This window comes from Mobula birostris, chromosome 18 (assembly GCF_030028105.1).
Source record: "Mobula birostris isolate sMobBir1 chromosome 18, sMobBir1.hap1, whole genome shotgun sequence".
NCBI lineage: Eukaryota > Metazoa > Chordata > Chondrichthyes > Myliobatiformes > Myliobatidae > Mobula > Mobula birostris.
Window position 1 is genome coordinate 55,343,052 of NC_092387.1, and position 22,532 is coordinate 55,365,583.

General features: G+C 40.8%; 1 protein-coding gene across 9 annotated transcripts in view; it reads right to left on the reverse strand.

Annotated features, from left to right (window-relative positions):
- Positions 1-22,532, reverse strand: part of kcnma1a (potassium large conductance calcium-activated channel, subfamily M, alpha member 1a) — a 953,094-nt gene that overhangs the window by 732,967 nt on the left and 197,595 nt on the right. For all 9 annotated transcript variants that reach the window (XM_072282727.1, XM_072282725.1, XM_072282726.1 and 6 more), the window contains exon 2: positions 3,764-3,925. In XM_072282727.1, the coding sequence (XP_072138828.1) occupies positions 3,764-3,925 (162 nt within the window). The remainder of the gene's footprint in view (positions 1-3,763; positions 3,926-22,532) is intronic.

The window sequence follows — 22,532 nt, forward strand, 5'->3', positions numbered from 1 at the left end:
GGTTCATTTCTTGAGAGGAAGCAGGAAGGAAGAGTCAGCACGGTATTTTTAACAGCTGACAGCCGCCCATAACCAGTAACAAGGGCACAGTCCTCAGGCAACACACACAAAGCACTGGAGGAACTCAGTGTCGCTTGTATTGTGCCGTGATCTATTAAGGGTGATTTCTGAGCTCAATGCCCATGAACAGAAAAGCCTACAAGGAGAGAAGAATACAGCCCAGCTGAATCACAGGAGGAGCTCTCCCCACATTGAGCTCATCTGCAGGGAGCATTGCCACATGAAAGCAGCATCCATCATCAAGGACCTTCACCACCAGACCATGCTCTCTTCACGCTGTTGGCATCAGGAAGGCAAAGGAGCCTTATGACCCACACCATCAGGTTCAGGAACAGTTATTACCCTTCAACCATCAGGCTCCTGAACCAGCATGGACAACTTCACTCACCTCAACTCTGAACTGATTCCACAACCTATGGACTTACTCTCAAGGACTCTACAACTCATGATCTCAGAATAACTTCTTTATTTTTTAGTTATTACTAATTATATTTGTACTGTTTGTCTTCTTTTGTACATTGGCTGTTTCTCAGGCTTTCTATGTGTACACTTTTTCAATGACTATTTTATTTCTTTGTTCTACTGTGAATGCATGCAAGAAAATGAATCTGAAGGTTGTATATTTTGTCACATACGTACTTTGATAATAAATTTATTTGGAACTTTGAGCATCTATGGAGGGAAATAAACAGTCAACAGTTTGGACCATCTTCCTTCATCGAGATCATGTTTCTCCAGCATCTTATGCTTGCTGCTCCAGATTTCCACGGTCTGCAGTCTCTGTTGTACCAAATCCTCGAGCGATTTTCCGACACACTTCTCCCCTGCTCTCAGCATCTATTAACTCAAATTTGCATATTTCAACAGCTGTTGATAACCAGGAGTGTCTGACTAATGCTTTGGGATGATAAGGAACTGGTCAGACCACATCTGGAATATTGTGAGCAGCTTTGAGCCACATATCTAAGTAGGTATTGGAGGGGGTCCAGAGGAGTTTTATGAGAATGATCCCAGAAATGAAAGGGTTAACATATGAGGAGCATTTGAAGGCTCTGGGCCTGTACTCATTGGAGTTTAGAAGAATGAGGAGGGGTGTTATGGAAATCTATTGAATATTGAATGGCCTGGAGTGGAAGGACATGGAGAGGATGTATCCAATAGTGGACCCTAGGACCAGAGGGCACACCCTCAGATTAGAAGGAGCCTTTAAAAACAGAGAAGAGGATGAACTTCTATAGCTAGAGTGTGGGGAATCTGAGGACTTCATTGTCACAGCTGGCTGTGGAGGACATGTCATTGTGCATATTGAAAGCAGATTTTGATAAGTTTTTGATTAGTGAGGGCATCAAAGGTTACGTTGAGAAAGCAGGAGAATGGGGTTGAGAGGGATAGTAAGTTAAAAGAATGGAATGGTGGAGCAGACATGATGGGCCGAATGGCCCAATTCTTCTCCTATGTGTTATCTTCCATTAGCTGATGTTATAATAAAACATCAGAAAAACAAGTTATCACCCCATCCACCAGAGGTGGCAGCAGTGAGACACATACCAGCACTTCTTTCAAACACAACTCAATTGGATGATAAAACAGAACTGAGCAGAGAACTCAAGCTTTTAATCATATATTCAAGGCTAAAGAGCAAATCGTCCAACTCCAAATCTTTAGTGCAAAATAGATCAAAGACCCATCAATGTCCCCTGAAGATTGCAGTCTCGGTCTCAGAGAGCTAACTGACAAGGTGAACCCATTAATCACTCGATTAAATAACGTTGAAAACGTTTTGAAGATGCAACACTTTGGAAGCCAATATCCAGCCAATTATAAATATTTTTAAACACAAGACTAAAATTATTATTAATTATTTCAGAGACATATACCTTTGCAAAGAGGCTGATGAAAGTCTAGTTTTAAAAAATTGTACTGGTTCTGTTTTAATGGAAGATTGAGATATTTCCAAAGACTTTAATGGAATATTAAGTCAAAGGTGCACTTTCATAGGTACATGGAGGGTGAGGCTTAGAGGGATATGGGCCAAATGCAGGAAATTGGGACTAGCTGGGTGGGCACCATGGACAGCATGGACTGGATGAGCTGAAGGGCCTCCATCCATACTGTATTGTTCTACGACTCTATGACAATAATATTCCATCCAACAAACTGAAAATAATCAACAGAAGGAAGAATCCACTGATTAATAAAGGTGTTGAAAACGTAGATAGCTCTAAGCTCAGTCAAGGGTTATTTATATTTTGGCTCAGTTTAAGGTTAAACACCTGCCTTCAGATGAAAGGAGGGATAGTCACTGGTTAAAACAGACCGTATCAATTAAAAGTCCAATTTAGAAGGCATCAACTTCCTTGCCACATAAATACTACTTACAGTGACAAAATTACCCATTGACCCATACCTCTTCGCAATGTGCAAGGAATTCAAATTTCCAGGAGGAATCTCGATTACAGAAAGAACATGAAAATACCACGAACATGGGACTAGAGGTCCTGATCGAACCCAGATCACTGGAGCTACAAGGCAGCAAGTTCACTATATGCAACTTGCTGCCCAGATGCCACAGTTCCTCAAAGATGTCATGCCATATTAATCTGAAAACATCTTTGTTGAATTTCAGAGTGAACATCAGCATTCCCTATAACTGCCTTGGAAGGGCAGTTCCTCATATCTGGTAATTCAACAATAATCTAACCAAGCATCATAAAGTAGAGTACATTCTTCATACTCATAATAGATAGAACAGTAATTTGCCTATTGCATGTCATCTGTTACAAATGGATGCATTAATATTTTGAATAAGATTAAACAATCACTCTGATAAATTAAATGTGACATTGCATGCATAAATTGGACGGAAAATATCCAGCAAAATATCATTGAGTCATGCTTCCAGACACTGTCAGAAACAGACATTGGACAACTCGCAGGTAAAGGCACTAATACCATCAACACAAAACTAATTTGCCTTTAACTTTGTCACAGCCAAGGTAGTTGTGATGAGAAAAGACAGATTAAGATTATGATGTCCTCAAATGGCAGCAACCACAAATAGACATTTTCAAAGAGGTATTAGGCCTCAATGAGTGAAAGAAAGGTCTTTCAGGAGAGCTGCCTTCAGATGTGTTAAGCTTGCTGGTCTGCTATCTGCTTCATACCAGGAAGCTGATTCAGAATTAAACTCTCATCACACTCAGCTAGGCTAATTGGAAGAGTCAAAATAGTTGCAAGCAAAATGGCTGCACTCTTCTCCTCCATGTTCCCTACTGCAGAAAACCTCTTCTTGCTTTTATCTTGTCTCTGGTTAATTTACACTTGTAATGCCTAACTGCTTTTAGATAGGAACATTGTAAACATCAGCTGCAATTATTTGAGACAGATTTATCAGGAAGCTTACCAGCAATCTAAAGGAACAAATACCAAAAAAATAAATAAATCACTCGTCCCGACTTATAATCATTGCTTTCAAAAGCTACAAAAAAACTAGTACTGCACGATGTTCAAATAACTCCACAGGGTCCAGATTTCCTGTGGAAGCCTCGCATTGTTATTAGACAGCAATATATCTTAATGACTTACCCATCCATACAGGGTTCAGCTGCAGTACTATCTAGCAACGACAATACTTGGCGTTAATGTAATAACCTCAAACAGAACACCCACACCAGCATCACAAGAATTAAAGGCGTAGACTCACGAGAACTCGGCCGGTGAGGGTCTGGGCAGATATCATGACTCCGGCCCAGTCCTTTACAGAGGTCATCCAGCCCACCTCCCCCTGCGGTACTTCCTCCTTCTCATCCGGGTCGTGGAGGGCGTCGTCCGGCTGACTGGCTGCACCACCAATTTTCTGCGCATCCTGCGAGAATCAAACACAAGGACATGGAGTTTCAGTGTGAATCCATGGGACATTCCAGAAGAAAAGCCAACTTATACTGCAATGCTCAACCAAACCCCAAGTGAAGATTTTGTAAACTCAATTTCAACAAGGCTATCAAAATGATAGCACATTTGTAAGCATGCACATATTTCAATTACAAACTAAATAGTAACTATATTGAAACAAGCCCAATGAATTGGCAGACACAATTACAATGTTGAAAATACATTTAGACAGGTACATGGATAGCCAAGGCTTAGAAATAAATGGGCCAAATGATGGGAAAAGGTACCAGCTGAAGTAGACAGCCTGGTGATCTCTCACTCCCTATCTTTCACGATGTGTATCCCGCCCGTGCACACCAAGGTTCCTCCTTTCCTCAACACTCTCGCCCATTCACGGTGTGTGTCCTACCCTGTACAATGAGATCCCTCTGTACCTTAAAACTCCTCACCATTCACAAGTTTGTGTTCTACCCTTGTACACTGAGGTCCCTCTGTCCCTCGACACTCCCCAACATTCACAAGTTCTGCAGGACTTCAGGGAATCAGGCAATTCTGGATTCTAATCTTTCACTCTCACTCTCTCCCCACCCAGCCCTAAGTAAATATTAGAGTCAAAGAATTGTGGAATGAATTGTAATACTGCAGTTTATCAGACTTTGAATGGGGACACTGAGATTATTTAATTTCTTTCAGCTAGTCACTACTTAGCTGAAAATGTGGTCTTGGCAAGTGAATCTAGCTCCTGTTCTGTGTGCAGCAGCTCTATGCTTTCATCCGTCATATACAAACCTCTAACACATGTAAATGTATATGGTGAATAAAGTTGATCCTTGACCCTTAACTGCTGACATTTACAGATTGACCGAAAGGGCAGCTGGGGATGAGGTGAGGGTATCGGCATCTCACAGACTTGGCACACACTGGACCCAAGCAATGCATCACCCAGCCCAGAAAGAACATCATTACCGTTTGTTCCAATTTTCAACCTTTTTAACAGTTTATGCTTACTAAGAAAGGATGAATTCTGGCATGAATTCAAGCTGCCACTATGAAGTGTACAAACGCAATGTGCAAAACCTTATTATTCGATGCTTTAGCCTGCAACAAGCTCAAAATTTCTTCAGTTAGAACATAGAATGCTGCAGCACAACCCACTGTGCTGTGCTAATCTTATAAACTACTCTAAGATCAATCCAACCCTTCCCTCCCACATAGACCTCCAATTTCTCTATCACCCATGTGCCTATCTAAGAGTTTCTAAAATGGGCCTAGTGTATCTGCTTCTACCACCACAGCAGGGTATTACATGCATCTACCCCTCTTTGTGTAAAAAAACTCACCTCTGGCACCCATCCTATAATTTCCTCCAATCACCATAAAATTATGACCCCTCATATTAGCCACTAACACTAAAGTGGCTTAGCATTATCAGCTTAGCATAACTTTTCCAAAAATAAACTCCTTCTATTTAAAAAACTCCTTCACCAACAAATAGCATCTTGTTGTTAATTCCCTCACACAAACCTCCCAATGAACTTCTTCACTGCAGGAACCTTCAGGAACTGATTATCACCCTCTGTATCAGCTGATCCTGATCATGACTGGCAGATTAATACTCCTCCCAGAAATGACCACTAGTGGGCACCAGAGAGGAATCCCAGTCGAGTAATAAACTTGGAGCTGGCTGTCAGCTGTCACGCTGTGGGGATCAGTCATTTGATATGGCTTTTGGCATTGCTTTAGAAAATGAGCCTTTGCAGTAAAGTGAAATGGGTAGAGGGAAGAGTGATAAAATAGTTAGGGATTGTAAAGTGTGAGGGTGAGAGGAGAGGACAGTGAGATTGAGAAGGAGACACAAAATCCTGGAGGAACTCATCAGGTCAGGTGGCATCTATGGAGAGAAATGAACAGCTGAGATCCAGACATTGGCAGTTCATTTTCCTCCATAGATGCTGCCTGACCTGCTGAGTTCCTCCAGCATTTTGTGTGTGTTGCTCAAGATTTCCAGCATCCGCAGAATCTCTTGTGTCAAAGAAGAAATGGGTAGGGGCAAAAAGAGGGAGGAAGGAGGTGAAGTACCCTTCCTGACACTCTGTGGCACCTCATTAATGCTCTATAAGTGATCATACTTAATAACAAAATCAAGATGCCTTGAATCCTTAAGTGCACAAGTATAAGCCTTCCCTTAGTTATGTTCTATATTGTTCCCCACCAGTTCTCCCGAACTAATAATTATATTGTTGCATCATTCTGACACAATTAGAATTCATAAGTCAAAACTCAATGTATAATTCATTTACTTGCTCTCATAGAATCACAATCTTCCTCGGTACTGACTTGAAACATGTTGTAACTGGAGTGCTGAGTTCTGAAGCAGCACACTGCTGACGAGGTCAGAAGACCTCAGCCAACTTGAGTGCAAATGGTATTTCCATTCCTTATACAAGCTGGGGATAAGATCCTGGAGAAACCCGAGAGCAGAACTCAGCTCAGTGATTGGCACGTGTGCTGCATATAATGGACAGATCCAGGCTTCTTTATAGAGAGCCTGGTTTCAGACACTCCTTCGATGCTGAGAAATGCAACATTGCCCGCAACCTTTAAATAATCTGATACCCCAGTAGCTTTCTCTAAACTGGCTCAGACACAAAGCAATACAAACATCTACATTCTGACGTTAAAAATAGGTTTTTGTTTTGCAGAAAAACTCCATGATTCATAATTCCTAACCCCAAGGCCCAGCGTTGGTTGGGGTCGACCATGCATGTTGTGTCCTAGCAGTCTACATATACACAAGCTTGGGCGGTACGATATGGAGAGCAAGCTGTTGTCCATGTAGCAGGCTGACGAATCCAAAGGAACAGCAGAGACCAATACAGTCTGGCACCTGCACATCGCAGGAGTTGCCAATCAGCATTGAATTCAACATAGCACTGCCTTAGGGAATCTAGCTCCAGATTCTTCCTCCAGGTTTACTCCCAAAGACTCCCCCATGAGTGGATATAGCTGCAAGGCAGCGGAAGTTTGAGATCAGAGTTTTCCTTCTCATAGATGCCAACTATGGCTGAGGAGCCCCACCTTTCTGGAGCGACATTCCATCTCAGACGGCCTCCTCCCTCCCATCAGTCAGAAGGTACAAAAGCCTGAAAGCACACAGCACCAGGCTCAAGGACAGCTTCTATCCCACCATTGTAAGAGTATTGAATGGCTCCTTAGTATGATAGATACACTCTTAACCTTAAAATTTACCTCATTGTGACTTTGTACCTTATTGTCTACCTGAAGTAAACTTTCTCTGGACTGTTACACTATTGCACTCTGTTATTGTTTTACCTCAGTGTACCTTTGCAATGACTTATCCTGGACAGTAGGCAAGACAAGGTTTCCCACTGTACATGTAAGAATAAATCAGCTTGCCAATTTAAATAGTTTACAGCAGCAGACAGACTCAACCTTCGCTCTACTACAAATACTGGTGAAGGGACAGAATTTCCCGATTCCATCCACCAGTTACTCTTCAATGGTAAGTAATCCCACAAAATTTCCATATGCAGTCTCTCTGGTCTATATAAACAGAGCAAGAAGTCTCCACTCCTGTACTAACATCTGCTTGCAGTAAAAATCACAAGAAACTCAGGCCTGATCAGTACATGGATGGGACATTATCTAGGAACATCTTGTACAGTGGGAAAGCAAATGATACAATCAGCAGAGTGAATTCAGTAGAACTCTCAGTCATGTTGGTTTAGTTATAGAGTCATAGTATAGTACAGCACAGAAACAAGCCCCATGGCCCATCTAGTCCATGACAAAAGCATTTAAACTGCCTACTCCCAACAACCTGCACTGGGGCCATAGCCCTACTAACCATATATCTATCCAAACTTGGCTTTAATGTTGAAATCAAGCTTGCATGCACCACTTGTGCTGGCAGCTCATTCCATACTTCCACAACACTCTAAGTGAAGAAGTTTCCCCTCATGTTCCTCTTAAACTTCTCACCTTCCACCCTTAACCCATGACCTCTGGTTGTAGTCCCACCCAACCTCGGTGGAAAAAGCCTTATCTATACCTCTCATAATTTTGTATACCTCTATCAAATCTTCTCTCATTCTTCTGTGTTCTAAGGAATAAAGTTTTGAAGACTGTTAGAGGTAAGAAATGACCCACTTTGCTGTTGAAAATTTGCCTTGTATCTGTAACAATATACAACAGAGTAGATAATCTGTTACCTCCAGACATACTGTCAGATGTGCATCTCGTGAGGAAAACTAAGACAGCTTTTGTGCTGTAACTGAAGTGGCTGGGGTTGGGAACGTGGGAGGAAGGGATGCTGAGGTTTGTGGAAAAGAAGATGTGCACAGCTCCACAAAGCAAGGTTGAGAAAAAGAAATCTTCAAGGGATAGTAAACCAACCATTTGATTGGAAATACGTAACATAGAACCGGCAGTATTTAATGGAAACACAAGAAGCAACGTTAGTGTAGCACTTAACATGATCCTAATAAAGCTTGGAGCATTTTGGAGTTTGGAGTTCAATTCCGACACCATCTACAAGGAACTTGTATCTTCTCCTGGTGAAACACATGGATTTCTGCTGAGTGCTCCAGTTTCCTCCCACAGTCCAAAGACGTACCGGTTAGTAGTTTAATTGGTGATTGTAAATCCCAAGAGGGCTTCAGAGGTTTGGCTGCTCAAAAGATTCCAGTTAGAAATCAAACGGCTCTTAGAAGTTAAAGGGATCAAGGGATATGGTCCAGTATTCAGTGTACTTTAATAGGTGCATTATTTACCTCACGCATTGCCGCTCCCTGTTCATACTTTACACAAAGAGAATGAAAAACACCTGGCATTGTGTCACCTGGTTAGAGCACATTTTTTTATTCTGAAGACCAAGAAAAATAATATTTGAAAGATTAAACTAATTTGCACTGTCTTTGTTTCCAAATCAACTCTCTATGCTGCTGAGTGCAACTTGAATGAACACGTTCTAACTTCACAGCTTTTAATCAGAACTTTGTTCCAAACTTCACAGAATTTGGTTTCCTCTGATTAAAATATTTTTAGCTGTTTGTTCACAGTACAGCTTAGGACCCCGTGGTTAGTAGATTTTGTCCCTGTTTGCTACTTGTCAAATTCGCCATGGGTTTAATTATGATCTGTTGCTGTTTCAAAAAATAAAAATAGGTTTATTCCTGGTTTTCCAAGCAAAATGTGAGACTGACACTTGGCTGATGTAAACGTCCATCCCCAGATGTGGTTCCTTGAATTTACTGGACACGGGTGAGTATGAAACTCACTAAGTCTCCATAGGTTTCTGAGAAAGCTGCCCTATATTTACTCGATGGAATTATTCCTCCCACGCAACCAGCTGAGAGCTCACCCATTGTCTAGCTTGTCTACTTAAAACATCTGCTATCATAGCGTCACAGAGAGATAAAGCAGAGACACAGGATATTCAGCCCACTGAATCTATGCCTACCACCAACCATCCATCTACACAAATTTTTCACTAGCACCGAATTATTCCCCCACACATTCTCTTTAACGCCTCTCAGATTCTACCACTCAACACCACACTAGGAAAAAGATACACCGACCAATTAAGCTACAAACATGCACTTTATTGGGACATGGGAGGAAACCGGAGTAGCCAGAAGAAACTTGAGATTACGAGAACATGCAAACTCTTTGCAGGTAGCTCCCAAAGTCAGGATCGAACCTTAGCTGCTGATGTTGTGTGGCAGCAGCTCTGTGCTGCTGATATTCCACATCCGTTTTGTTAACCTCGTTTCAAGGTATCAGGACTCTCACTGAGAATGTATCAACCTGCATCTCTTCAGGCAGAGGCCAAAACATCACTCCAGTTGTGGGCCATTTACACTAATATTTACTCAAGATTTTAGGAACAGCTTCTTCCCCTCTATCATCAGATTTCTGAACAGACAATGATCCCATGAACACTACCTCATTCTTTTTGCTCTCTTTTTGAATGACTTATTTAATATATACAACTCTTTTGCATTATTTCATATATACTATATATACTTTTTATTGTAATTTACTGCACTGCAGCTGCAAAACAACAAATTTCACGACATAGATCAGTGATAATAAACCTGATTTTGACTTTAAACATCACAATTCTGAAATGAAACCATGCTGCTGAGCAAAGCACTCTGTGTTAATACAGTTTGAACTGTGCACAGTGTGGCCTTGATTAAGAAGGAAGATACCCGTATTGTAGGCTGTTCAGGGAGGCTCCCCAAGGATGATTCCTCAAATTAAGTGGTTGACTAATGAAAATTGATTGAGCAGACTGAGCCTATTTTCATTAGTGCTCAGAAGAATGCTAGGCTACTTGAATGAAACGTTGAAAATTATGAAGTAGTTTGACATGGCAGATACTATCAGAATGTTTCTCCTAGTGGGGGTTGTCAAGAACAAGGGGTCTTTGTTTCAGAATAAGGGAACATCCATTTAAGACAGAGGAGAAGTTTCTTCTCTCAGAAAACCAAAAATCTTTGAAAGTCTCTTCTCGGAGAGGAATGAAGGCAGAGACACTGAGAAACAGAGATTTCTGTACCTTAGGGAAGTCGAGGATCATAATGACCAGAGGCCAAGATATCTGCCATGATATGAACGATTGGCAGAGCAAAGAACATTGATTCCTTCTGGTAATCTCTCCTCCCTCCCCCTTCCCTCTTGTTCCATTCCCCATTCTGGCTCTCCTCTTCCCTTTCTCCTTCCTCTAGTGCCCCTCCTCCTTCCCTTTCTCCCATGGTCTACTGTCCTCTCCTATCAAATTCTTTCTTCTTTAACCTATTACCTCTTCCACCTATCACCTCCCAGCTTCTTACTTCATCTCCTCTCCTCCACCCACTCGCCAACCCCTCAAATACGAGGAAATCTGCAGGAGCTGGAATTTCAAGCAACACACGTAAAAGTTGCTGGTGAACGCAGCAGGCCAGGCAGCATCTATTGGAAGAGGTACAGTTGACGTTTCGGGCCGAGACCCTTCGTCAGGACAACCCCTCACCTGGATCCACCTATCAGCTGCCAGCTTGTACTCCTTCACCCCGCCCCCCATCACCACCTTCACATTCTGGCTTCTTCCCCTTTCCTTTCCAGTCCTGATGAAAGTTGTCAGCAAGAAATATCGACTGTTTATTTCTCTACATAGATGCCACCTGACCTGCTGAGTTCCTTCAGCATTTTGTGTGTGTGCTGCTCTGAATTTCCAGCTACTGCTGAACCTCTTGTGTTTCTGAATATATTCAAGTTTGAGGAAGAGAGAATTTTGGACTTTAAGGATCACGGTGAAGAGAGGCCAATACATCGGCCATGATCTGAACAATTGACAGAAAAAGGTTGAAGAGCATCAGTCACCAGCTGAACGTGAACTGAACCACGTTGGTTTGGGACTGCACTTTATGTTTAACTGAGGCAGGTCACAGATTTTCTCCATGTGAATCATCCCTCCCAATTCATGAAGCAAGCTTTGTGCCCCCTGTAATTTTATGAACAAACATTCCCCTCAAATATGCTCTCTGACAGCATTAGGGAGCTAATAAACTGATAACAATGCTTTAATTCCAGTAATGTAATTACGAATGAATCTTGAACAAATGCGCAAATGCATTAGTGTGAACCATCTTCTGAACATATTAATTTGGTGTGTACACAACTCATTCAGAATTTCTGCCATGGTAGTGTAATGGTTAGCGCAATGTAATTAGAGCCCAGGGTATTCCAGAGTTATGAGTTCAGTTACGGTGCCATCTGTAAGAAGTTTGTACATTTTCCCCAGTGAACTGTACTCCTGTTTTGTCCCACAGTCCAAAGATTTATTGGTCATTGTAAATTGTCCTGTGATTAGGCTAGGGTTCAATAGGTGAATTGCTGGGGGTTGTGGCACATTGAGCTGGAAGTAAGTAAGTAAATAAATAAATAAATGGAATGCAGTAGAGATAACCAAACTTACTAATTATTCCTTTTATGGGACACAACCCACAAATGCCTCTTTTACTTCATTAACTTCACTGGTGACAGTGGAGTCTTCCTGGGCATTAGAGTGTTCAAACCCAGTAGAGTGACATCGTAGTTCAATGAAATCAATCTGCTACAGTGTTCTCATCTTCTTTAATTCCCTCACCTTTCCTCTACAATCTTCCCAATTATTACCTTCCAGCTCCGTGGACCAAGTAAAACACAGCTTAGAGCATTATAGTCATACAGCATAGAAACAGACTCTTTGGCCCATCTAGTCCATGCTGAGCTAATGGCTTGCCTAGTCCCATCAAGCTGCAACTGCACCATAGTCCACCAGGGACTTATCTAAATTTCTCTTAAATACTGAAATTGAACCCATAGCCACCACTTCCATTTGACAATTCATTCCATTCTCTCACCACCCTCTGAGTGAAGAAGCCCCCCCCCCATGTTCTTAAGTAATTCATCTTTCGCCCTTTAGCTATGACTTCCATATCTAGTCTCACCCAACCTTAATGGGAAAAGCCTGCTTTCCTTTATCCTACCTGTACCCTTCATAACATTGTATAACTCTATCAAATCTCCCCTCATTCTCCTGTGCTCTAGGGAATAAAGCCTTAAACTATTCAAACTTTCCCTATAACTCAGGTACTCAAGTCCCGGCAACATCCTTGTAAATTTTCTCTGCGCTCTTTCAATCTTAATGCTATCTGTCCAGTAGGTAGGTGACCAAAACTGTACACAATGCTCCAAATTAGGCCCCACCAACATCTTTTAAAACTTCAACATAACATTCCAATTCTTGTACTCAATAATTTGATTTGTGAATGCCAATGTGCCTAAAGCCCTCCTTTCAACCCTATCTATGGGGACGAGGTCCAGCACCTGGCCGCGTGGTGTGCCGACAACAACCTGGCCCTTAACACCCAGAAGACCAAGGAGATCAATGTGGACTTCAAGCATGCTAGGAGCCACACTCACGTCCTCATCTACATCAACGGAGCTGTAGTGGAGTGTGTATCAAGCTTCAAATTCCTTGGTGTCCACATTTCCGAGGATCTCACCTGGTCCCTGAACTCCTCTATCCTGATCAAAAAGGCGCAACAGCGCCTTTATTTCCTGCGGAGCATCAAGAAAGCTCACCTTTCTCCCAGGATACTGACAGACTTTTACCGCTGTACCATTGAGAGCATACTCACCAACTGCATCTCAGTGTGGTATGGCAATTGTCCGATGTCGGACTGCAAAGCACTCCAGCGCGTGGTGAAAACTGCCTAGCGGATTATCGGCACCCAATTACCAACCATTGAGAACATCTACCATAAACACTGCCTGAGCAGGGCAAAAAGCATTATCAAGGATGCATCTCACCCTAACCATGGACTTTTTACTCTCCTCCCATCCAGTAGGCGCTACAGGAGCCTCTGCTCCCGCATCAGCAGGTACAGGAAGAGCTTCTTCCCCGAGGCTGTGACCCTGCTGAATCTCACATCACAGCGCTAAGCAGCATTGCACCCATATTGTACTGTCTCAGTACTTCTATATTTGTGTGCTGTAGCACTTACTTTTTATTCACAGTTATTTTGTAAATAACACTATTCTTTGAATTTCTGGTCAGATGCTAACTGCATTTCATTGGCTTTGTATCTGTACTTGGCACAATGACAATAAAGTTGAATCTAATCTAATCTAATCTATTTGTGACACCACTTCCAAGAATTGGCTTGCAAATCCAGACTGCATGAACAGAATCTTCCACTGAAACATCTTAATTCCAGTTGTTTCCTCCATTTTCCCAAATAAATTACATTATTCCAGTGTGAGGATTTTGTCCGTGAAGTGAAGGAGGTTTCATTGGATCATGAAAGTTATTAACAATATTTCTGACAAATGAATTATCTGGGGCAATCCTCATCATTAACTCCAGAGAATCATTTCTAATTTGACAGAATGCAAAATCAGGGCAAAAGTCTAGGGAATTATTTCATGAAGCTCTTCCTCCAATCTGAAGATTTATATGGAAAGGAGTAAAAGATTAAAGATTAAGGATTAGCTTCACTTGTCTCATGTAAATCCAAACATTTGAACATACAGTGAAAAGCGTTATTTTGCATCGACAATGAACACAGTCCCAATATTGTGCTGGGGGCAGCCCACAAGAGTTGCATCATTTCCAAAGCCAACGTATTAAGTCCGCAATTTACGAACCCTAACCATACATCTTTGGAATATGGGAAGAAACCAGACCACCTGGAAGAAACATACTCACTTATAGGGAGAGCATACAAAGGCCTTACAAACAGCAGTGGAATCAAACCCCGATCGATGATCACTGGCGCTATAAAGCAATTGGAATTGTAGTCTTTATCTGGGCTATTGCACTAAATATGTGACCTTAGCTCGTGTTTTGGAAGCCTCCATAGTGCCTTGAATGTCGCCAGCCATACATATGGGTATGCGTAGCCAAATAGGCTTTAGATTTCAACTGTAATACAGGACACAAATTGGAAATGAGTAATTGTACTCGCGAACAAAGAAAATTACGTGCCTGGAATGGGCCGCAGATACAATAGAGGTGTTTAAGAAGCTGTTAGATAGGCTCATGACTTCACTCACCTCAACACTCAACTGACACCACAAGAACCTAAAGACTCACTTTCAAGGACTCTACAACTCATGTTCTCAGTATTATTTATTTATTTGCACAATTTATATTCTTTTGCACATTGGCTGTTTATCAGTATTTATGCATAATTTCTCATAGATTCTATTCTATTTCTTTTATTTCCAGTAAATGCCTTCAAGAAAATGTATCACAAGGTAGAATAGGGTGACATATACATACTTGAATAATAAATTTATTTTGTGTTTGACCTGACTCTGACATGAATAGGGAAGATTAGGTTTAGCAGAAAGAATTAGAAGTATTGCAACCTGAAATGTAGACTGTTTACTCTTTTCCATAGGTGCTGACTGACCTGATGAGTTCCTCTGGCTTTTTGTGTGTGTTGTTTTGGATTTCCAGCATCTACAGATTTTCCCTTGAGAGTAGCTTATTTTAACATTGTGTTTAGCACATACATCGAGGGCCCAAAGGCCTGCTTCTATGATGCATTGTTCTCTGCAGGAAGTTTAATGCGATTATCTTTGCATGAGCACTTTAAACAAGACACACACATACATGTAGGTTCCTAGTGGCCCAGGCTTCAGGCTTCACTGCAATTCCCATACACATGCCCAAATTTGAGCTTCACAGAACTTTTAAAAAATACTGTTTTTCGACCATCAGGAACTCATTCACTGGTTTCAATACTTAAAATAATTCTCATCTAAATTTTAGTCAGAGGTCACACAATGCTCAACCAAGCTTATTTTCAATTTTCTGTCAGTAAATTACAGGCATGTACAGACAGTCTCCTCCTGGCAGTGATATTTTAGTTTCAAGATAACCAGATTTTTGAAAGATTCATTGTTCTTTTAAACATAGAACATTGTCCTAAGGTCCTTTAAAATAGAAAATTCAAAACAGCTTTGTCTACACAGGAGGATTGGACAAGTTGGCCAAATGTTTGGTAGATATGCTGAAGATCCCAGTAATTCTAACATCATTAGAGTATAGAAGAATGAGAGGGGATCTCATAGAAACACTTTGAATGTTGAAAGGGTTGGACAGAGTAGATGTGGAAAGGTTGTTTCCCTTGGTGAGTGAGTCCAGGACAAGAGGCCATAGTCTTAGAATTAGAGGGTACCCAGTTAAAACAGAGATGAGGAGAAATTTTTTTAGCCAGAGGGTCGTGGATTTGTGGAATTCGTTGCCACATACAGCTGTGGAGGCCCGATCATTGAGGGTGTTTAAGGAGGAGATTGACAGGTATCTAATTAGTCAGGGTATCAAGGGATATGGGGGAAAAGCCGGAAATTGGAACTAGATGGGTGAATAGTTTAGCTCATGGGGGAGCTGCGGAGCAGACTCGATGGGCCGAATGGCCTACTTCTGCTCCTTTGTCTTATGATCTTGTGATCTTGTGATCATCACAAAGTTGATGACTCAGAAAGGCAGCAAAATCATTAAAGACCCTCACCACTCGGGAGGTTCCCTCTTCTCAGTGCAACCATCAGAGAGGAGATACTCGAGCCTGAAGATAAACACTCAGTACTTTAGGACAGCTTCTTTCCTCTGCCATCAGATCTCTGAACAAACAATGAACCCATGAGAACTTCTTCAATATTTCGACCTCTTTTTGTGCTAGTTATTAATTTATATATATAATTGTAACTTGTAGTATTTTATGCATTACACTGTATTGCTGCTGCTAATCCACAAATTTCATGACATGCAAATGTCAGCAATAATAAACCTGATTCTGACTCTGTTCTGAAAGACAATGCCTCTCTGCCTCTGGAGTTAGATCGCAAGCACCATCCAGTTCCCAATGAGACTGGATGAAACATATTGATGGATCAATATTTAAATAGTCGATCAAGGGAAAAACAGGAAAGGATTGGAGAAAAGTTAAGTTTTGCTCATAGTCATAGTCATAGTCATACTTTATTGATCCCGGGGGAAATTGGTTTTCGTTACAGTTGCCCCATAAATAATAAATAGCAATAGAAATAGTAATAGTAATATTACTATTAGTAGATAGTAAATAGTAATAGTCATAGAAACAATAAATAGTAATAGCAATAGTAATAGTAATATTACTATTAGTAGATAGTAAATAGTAATAGTCATAGAAATAATAAATAGTAATAGAATAGCAATAGAAAATAGTAATAAATAGTTAAATAGTAATATGTAAATTATGCCAGTAAGTGCTCGAGGTGAAGGCTAACATTATTTCTAATACCAATGAAGTAAATGCAAGCTTTAAGCATAAGTGTATCACCTTCAGACAACTTCTAATAGCATCTCGTATCTTTTATCGAAAAAGCATCACTGTGATAATTGGGCATTAATAGTATGAGATATACAATACTTACAAGAAAAAAAGTTATTCCATCTCAATAATTATATTCACACATTGAATATTTTTCAAGAACGTTGTATAAAAATTATTCATATTAGTATTTCTGGTGCTTTCTTTTGATAAGATAAATAATCACACAAACAGACATTGAGGAGACTCTTCATAATGAACTCAGTCAGCACACCAGGGATCTCACAACATGCTATCTCACTTGGTTACCCTGTACATAAAATTCATTAGAAGTAGAAGATTGGCCTGATTTCAGTATCACTAACTCCTTTGAGGACAGTGTGTGGTCTCTATGAAAATGAAAGCTCAGTAACTCAGTCTTTTCAAAGCATTCCCACTATTAATTATTCCCCTATCTTGACTTAGTAAAAGAAACACATAATAGAGACTTTCATTAAAAATGTTCACCAGTGTACCTACGACATCTCTCTACAAATTGTGTGTGTGTGTGTGTGTGTGTGTGTGTGTGCGTAAGTCTGACAGAGAGTGGGAGAGGGATAGGTCGAGAGAGAGGGAGAGTGAGAAAAATGGAAGATTAGAGAGAAGGAAAGAGAAGCAACATCACTTGCCAATATATGGACAGTATGAAAGAGAAGAATGGAAGAATCAATGGTGTGGAAGGTGGAAAGATACAGAAAAGGTAACGGTAGACAGCCGAGGGAGAGTCATTCAAACTGGGATCACAGAGTACTAGCTAAAATTCGGGGGAATTAATTACCCATGTAATAAACTGAACAGAGAGGAAAAGAACTGCTTTTCTACTCACTAACCCTCATTAGCAAAGAGTTTTAAATGTTTAAAACCACAACCCCAGAGAGCTGATGAAGGAATTTCCACCTGAGTCACTAACTGTTACTCTGTCTGCAGGTACTGTCCAATCTGCTGAATGTTTCAGTGTATTTCGTCTACCTCTGCTTCCCCTCCTTCCCTCTATTTGACTGTTAACAAATTATTAATCTTTCCTATTAGATTCTTTCTTGTTCAGCCCTTCTTTAACCTATCACCTCCCAATACTCACATACTCACCTAACCCCACCTACCAACCCTCCACCTCACCTATCACCTTCAACCTGGCACTTCTTCCCCTCCTCCCACCTTTTGCCCCTCTCCTTTCCAGTCCTGATGAAGGGTCCTGATTTGAAATGCTGACTGTTCATTCCTCTCCATAGGTGCTGCCGGACTTGCTGAATTCCTCATGCACTTTGTGTGTGTTATTCAAGATCTCCAGCATCTGCAGAATCTCTTGTATCTAACTGTTTTTATGTTTTTGTCCCAAAAAGTGAATCACCAAAAGCTGAAATATTTTTTAATGTTTGAACTATCATCACATTGGTGTTTGTGAGCTTGCTGTCAACAAATCGTTGCTGTTTCCTACTTACAACAATCAGTACACCTCAAAATTATTTCATAGAAGTGTTCCCCTACTGAATATTGAAAGGCCGAGATAGAGTGGACATCTAGAGATTGTTTCCAACAGTGGGGAGTCAAGGACTAGAGGGCACAGCCTCAGAATAGGATGTTTCCTAAGAACAAAGATGAGGAGGAATTTATTTAGCCAGAGGGTGGTGAGTCTGTGGAATTCATTGCCTCAGATGGTTGTAGAGGCCAAGTCATTGGATAGATTTAAAGCAGAGGTTAATAGGTACTTAATTAGTAAAGGTGTGAAAGGTTGTGGAGTGAAGGCAAGTGAATGGGGTTGAGAGGGATTATAAATCAACCATGATGGAATGGTGGAGCAGACTCATTTGGCTGAATAGCTTAATACTGCTCCCATGTCTTATGCTCTTAATTAGTAATGATGTCAAAGGTTATGAGAAGAAGGCAGGAGAATGGAGTTGAGAAGAAAATGAGATCAGACTTGATCAAATAGTGGAGCGGACTGATGGACTGAATGGTCCAAATCTTACTTCTATACTTTATGGTCTTAGGACATACAGAGATAATGGAGTTACTTTACATATACCAGCTTTCTTCAAATGAGCATCTAATGTCATCCATAATTAGAATTAGAACAATTATCAGCACAAACATTTTTACTCCTTTGCTGATGCATCTGAAATTAATCAAGTGTATTAAGTTTCAAACTTTCCAAATGAAATACGACAAGAATGGTGCTGAAGGCATTTAAAGCTAAAACTTTTATTGATTTAGTAAAGAAAAACAGCGTGCTTCTCTAAGCCAGACAGCTCACAGCAACATATCAGTCAGAGGGGTAATTTCATTTGGCAATGACTCTGGCAGCATGAAGTTGCCCTTTTGACCGACAGTGTAGACTTCCTTGTCCAGAACACTGCAATAATACTGCCACATGTTGCTAAACATTCCAACTTCAACACACAGGGAAAGAATCAGTCATTTGAGGAGCTTAGAACAGTACCACGTCATCAATAAATGCTACTTCAGAGCAACGTGGAACAGGATCAAGGTGCAAGTTTTCCAAAAGTTATTTCTGTCATATTAACAGCCCTTTTTGAATGTGAGTAAGTCTCATTGTTCACAGAGTAAATCCATCATACTTCATCTTAATTGGCACCAAGAACATGGGAATGGAAGCAGAGTAGGTATTTGTTGCTTGATGCATCGCCGCCATTCATTGGCATCTCAGATGCACCCTGAAAGGAAACTGCAGAGGGCTGCGGACACAGCTCAGCGTATCACGGAAACCAGTCTCCCTTCATGCACTTAAGCCTATACTTCTCGCTGCCTCAATAAAGCATATTCAAAGACCTCATTCACTCCAGTCATTCTCCCTTCTCCCTCCTCCCATTGGGCAAAAGATACAAAACCCTGAAAGTACCTATCCATCTTCTACTCAGCTGTTGTAAGACTATTGAATAGTTACCTGATTAAATAAATTGGACTCCCAACCTCACAATCTACTTCAAAATAATCTTGCACATGAAGTGTTTTATCTGCATTGCACTTTCTCTGACATCTTGTGCAGGAGCAGCCCTGCTTCAAGCAAATATTTCCTACGACTTCACAAATGATGCCATACTCAGCCAAAGACACCTCTGGGATGAATTAAAGATAGAGATTTGCTTTATTTGTCACATGTACATTGAAACATATAGTGAAATGAATCATTTGTGTCAAATCAGTCCAAAGTTCAAAGATCAAAATAAATTTATTCAGAGTAAATTTATTATCAAAATGTCTATATGTCACCACAAACAACCATGACACTCATTTTCTTGTCGGCATTTACAGTAGAACAAAGAAATGAATGAAAAACTACACACAAACAGAGGCTGACAAACAACCAGAGCAACACACAAAATGCTGGAGGAACTCAGCAGGCCAGGCAGCATCTATGGAAAAGAGTGCAGTGACGTTTCAGGCCAAAACATACTTTTTTCCATACATGCTGCCTGGCCTGCTGAGTTCCTCCAGCATTTTGTGTGTGCTGCTTGGATTTCCAGCGTCTGCAGGTTTTCTCTTGTTTGTGCTGACAAACAACCAATGTGCAAAAGAAGACGTTGCACAAATATAAATAAAAATAACAACCATGAAGTAATATGTAAATAAACAAAACCGAAGGAGTATTGAGTGAATAAAATCAGTGAGGACTGTGCTGGGGCAGCCTACAAGTGACACCACATTTCCGTCGCCAACACAGCATGCCCACAACTGGCTAACCTTAACCCTAACTGTACGCCTTTAGAATGCAGGAGAAAACCAGAGCTCCTGGAGGAAACTCACACATACATGGAGAGAATTTACAATCTTCTAACAGACCAGTAGGTGATCTCTAGAAGAATAAAATAATTGCACCTACTGCTACATTGCCATAAACCACTGACTGACCTCCCTTTCTTGTCATTGAGAACTAAGGTTCACAATCTCAAAATTTTAGACACAGAAAAGACGATTCAACCGGCCTGGGTAGACCAAACCTCATGTCATAATTTTAAAGGACATGTTATTTAGCACAGACAGGGGGGGGGCTAAGAGTTATTCTCTCAGAAGATGGTAATTCATTGGACTGTGGAGGCTCAGGCTATATTCCAGAAAGAGAACGAAAGGTTTTTGGATATTAAGGGAATTGAGGGATATGGGTTTGTAAAGTTCAGGTAAAAGATTAGCCATGAGCATAAGAACAGGTTAAAGTTCAAAGAGAATCTATTTTAAAGTATGTGTATATCACCATGTAACACCACAAGATTTGTTTTCTTGCAGTAGGCAAAGTTCTGCTTTCTTTCCACTCCAATCAATAAAATCAATAGTTTAATCCAAATATGGTTAATCAATTTTTTAGTGACCAAACACTTTGAATCCACTTAACACTCAGTGGCTACTTTATTAGGTACATCCGCACACCTGCTCGTTAATGTAAATATCTGATCAGCCAATCATGTGGCAGCAACTCAATGCATAAAGACATGTATTCACATAGACATGGTCAAGAGGTTCAGCTGTTATTCAGACCAAACTTCACAGTGGGGAAGAAATGAGTGACTTTGGCCATGGAATGATTGTTGGTGCCAGACAGGGTAGTTTGAGTATCTCAGAACCTGCTGATCTCCTGGGATTTTCACGTGCAACAGTCTCTAGTGTTTACAGACAATGGTGTGTAAAAAAAAATCATCCAGTGAGTGACAGTTCTGTGGGCAAAAATGCATTGTTAATGAGAGAGGTCAAAGAAGAATGGCCAGACAGGTTCAAGCTGATAGGATGGTGACAGTTACTCAAATAATCATGTGTTACAACAGTGATGTGCAGAAGAACATCACTGAATGCACAACACATCCACCTTTGAAGTGGATGGACTACAGCGGTAGAAGGCCACAAACCTATACTCAGTGGCCACTTTATTAGGAACAGGAGGTATCTGATTAAGTGTCCAATGAGTGTATTTTATGGAGAAGTCATTAGTAAGGCTTATCATTTGTCAGTGACCAAAATACGTTCAATCCATTATGGCTGTCTAGAAAAGAAAATTTCAGCTATCTGTGTTCTCTGGGCATCAAAACACAATGAGCAGCAAGAACAAGGACTTGAAAGTAAAAGGCATTGCTAAGGTTAACAGGAGTTCAAGATGGGCTAGTGTTGGGGAGAGTGCGTGATGATAACTGTAAAATCTATTTTTTTAAATTTATTTAGAGATACAGCATGGTAATAGGTCCTTCTGGCCCAAGGAACACACACTGCCCAGATACACTCATGTGTCTAATTAGCCTACTACCCCATGTATCTTTGGAACATGGGAGGAACCTGGACCACCAGCAGGAAAAATCCACGCATTCAAGGCAAGAATGTACAAACTCCTTACAGACAGAGGCAGGAACTGAAGCTTTGTCGCTGGTGCTGTAAAACGTTGCGCTAACTGGTAGATTAAATGGAGCCTTGGACACGTTACATGACAGAGAAAGCATTGCGACAAATCGTAGACATCAAGTTACATGAAGTCATTTTATGTTTATTGTGCTTGGAACATAAAGAGTTCACCAGTGAATGGAAGGGAGTCAATGACAAGTAGCATGACTCCCTCTGCGACACAGACTATGCAGCATTTTGTGAGCCAATCAATAATTCAAAGTCCTAAATCAGCATGGTGCTTTTATACCTTGGCCTCCGAAAGTATAAATAAAACAAAACAAAGGAGGTGAC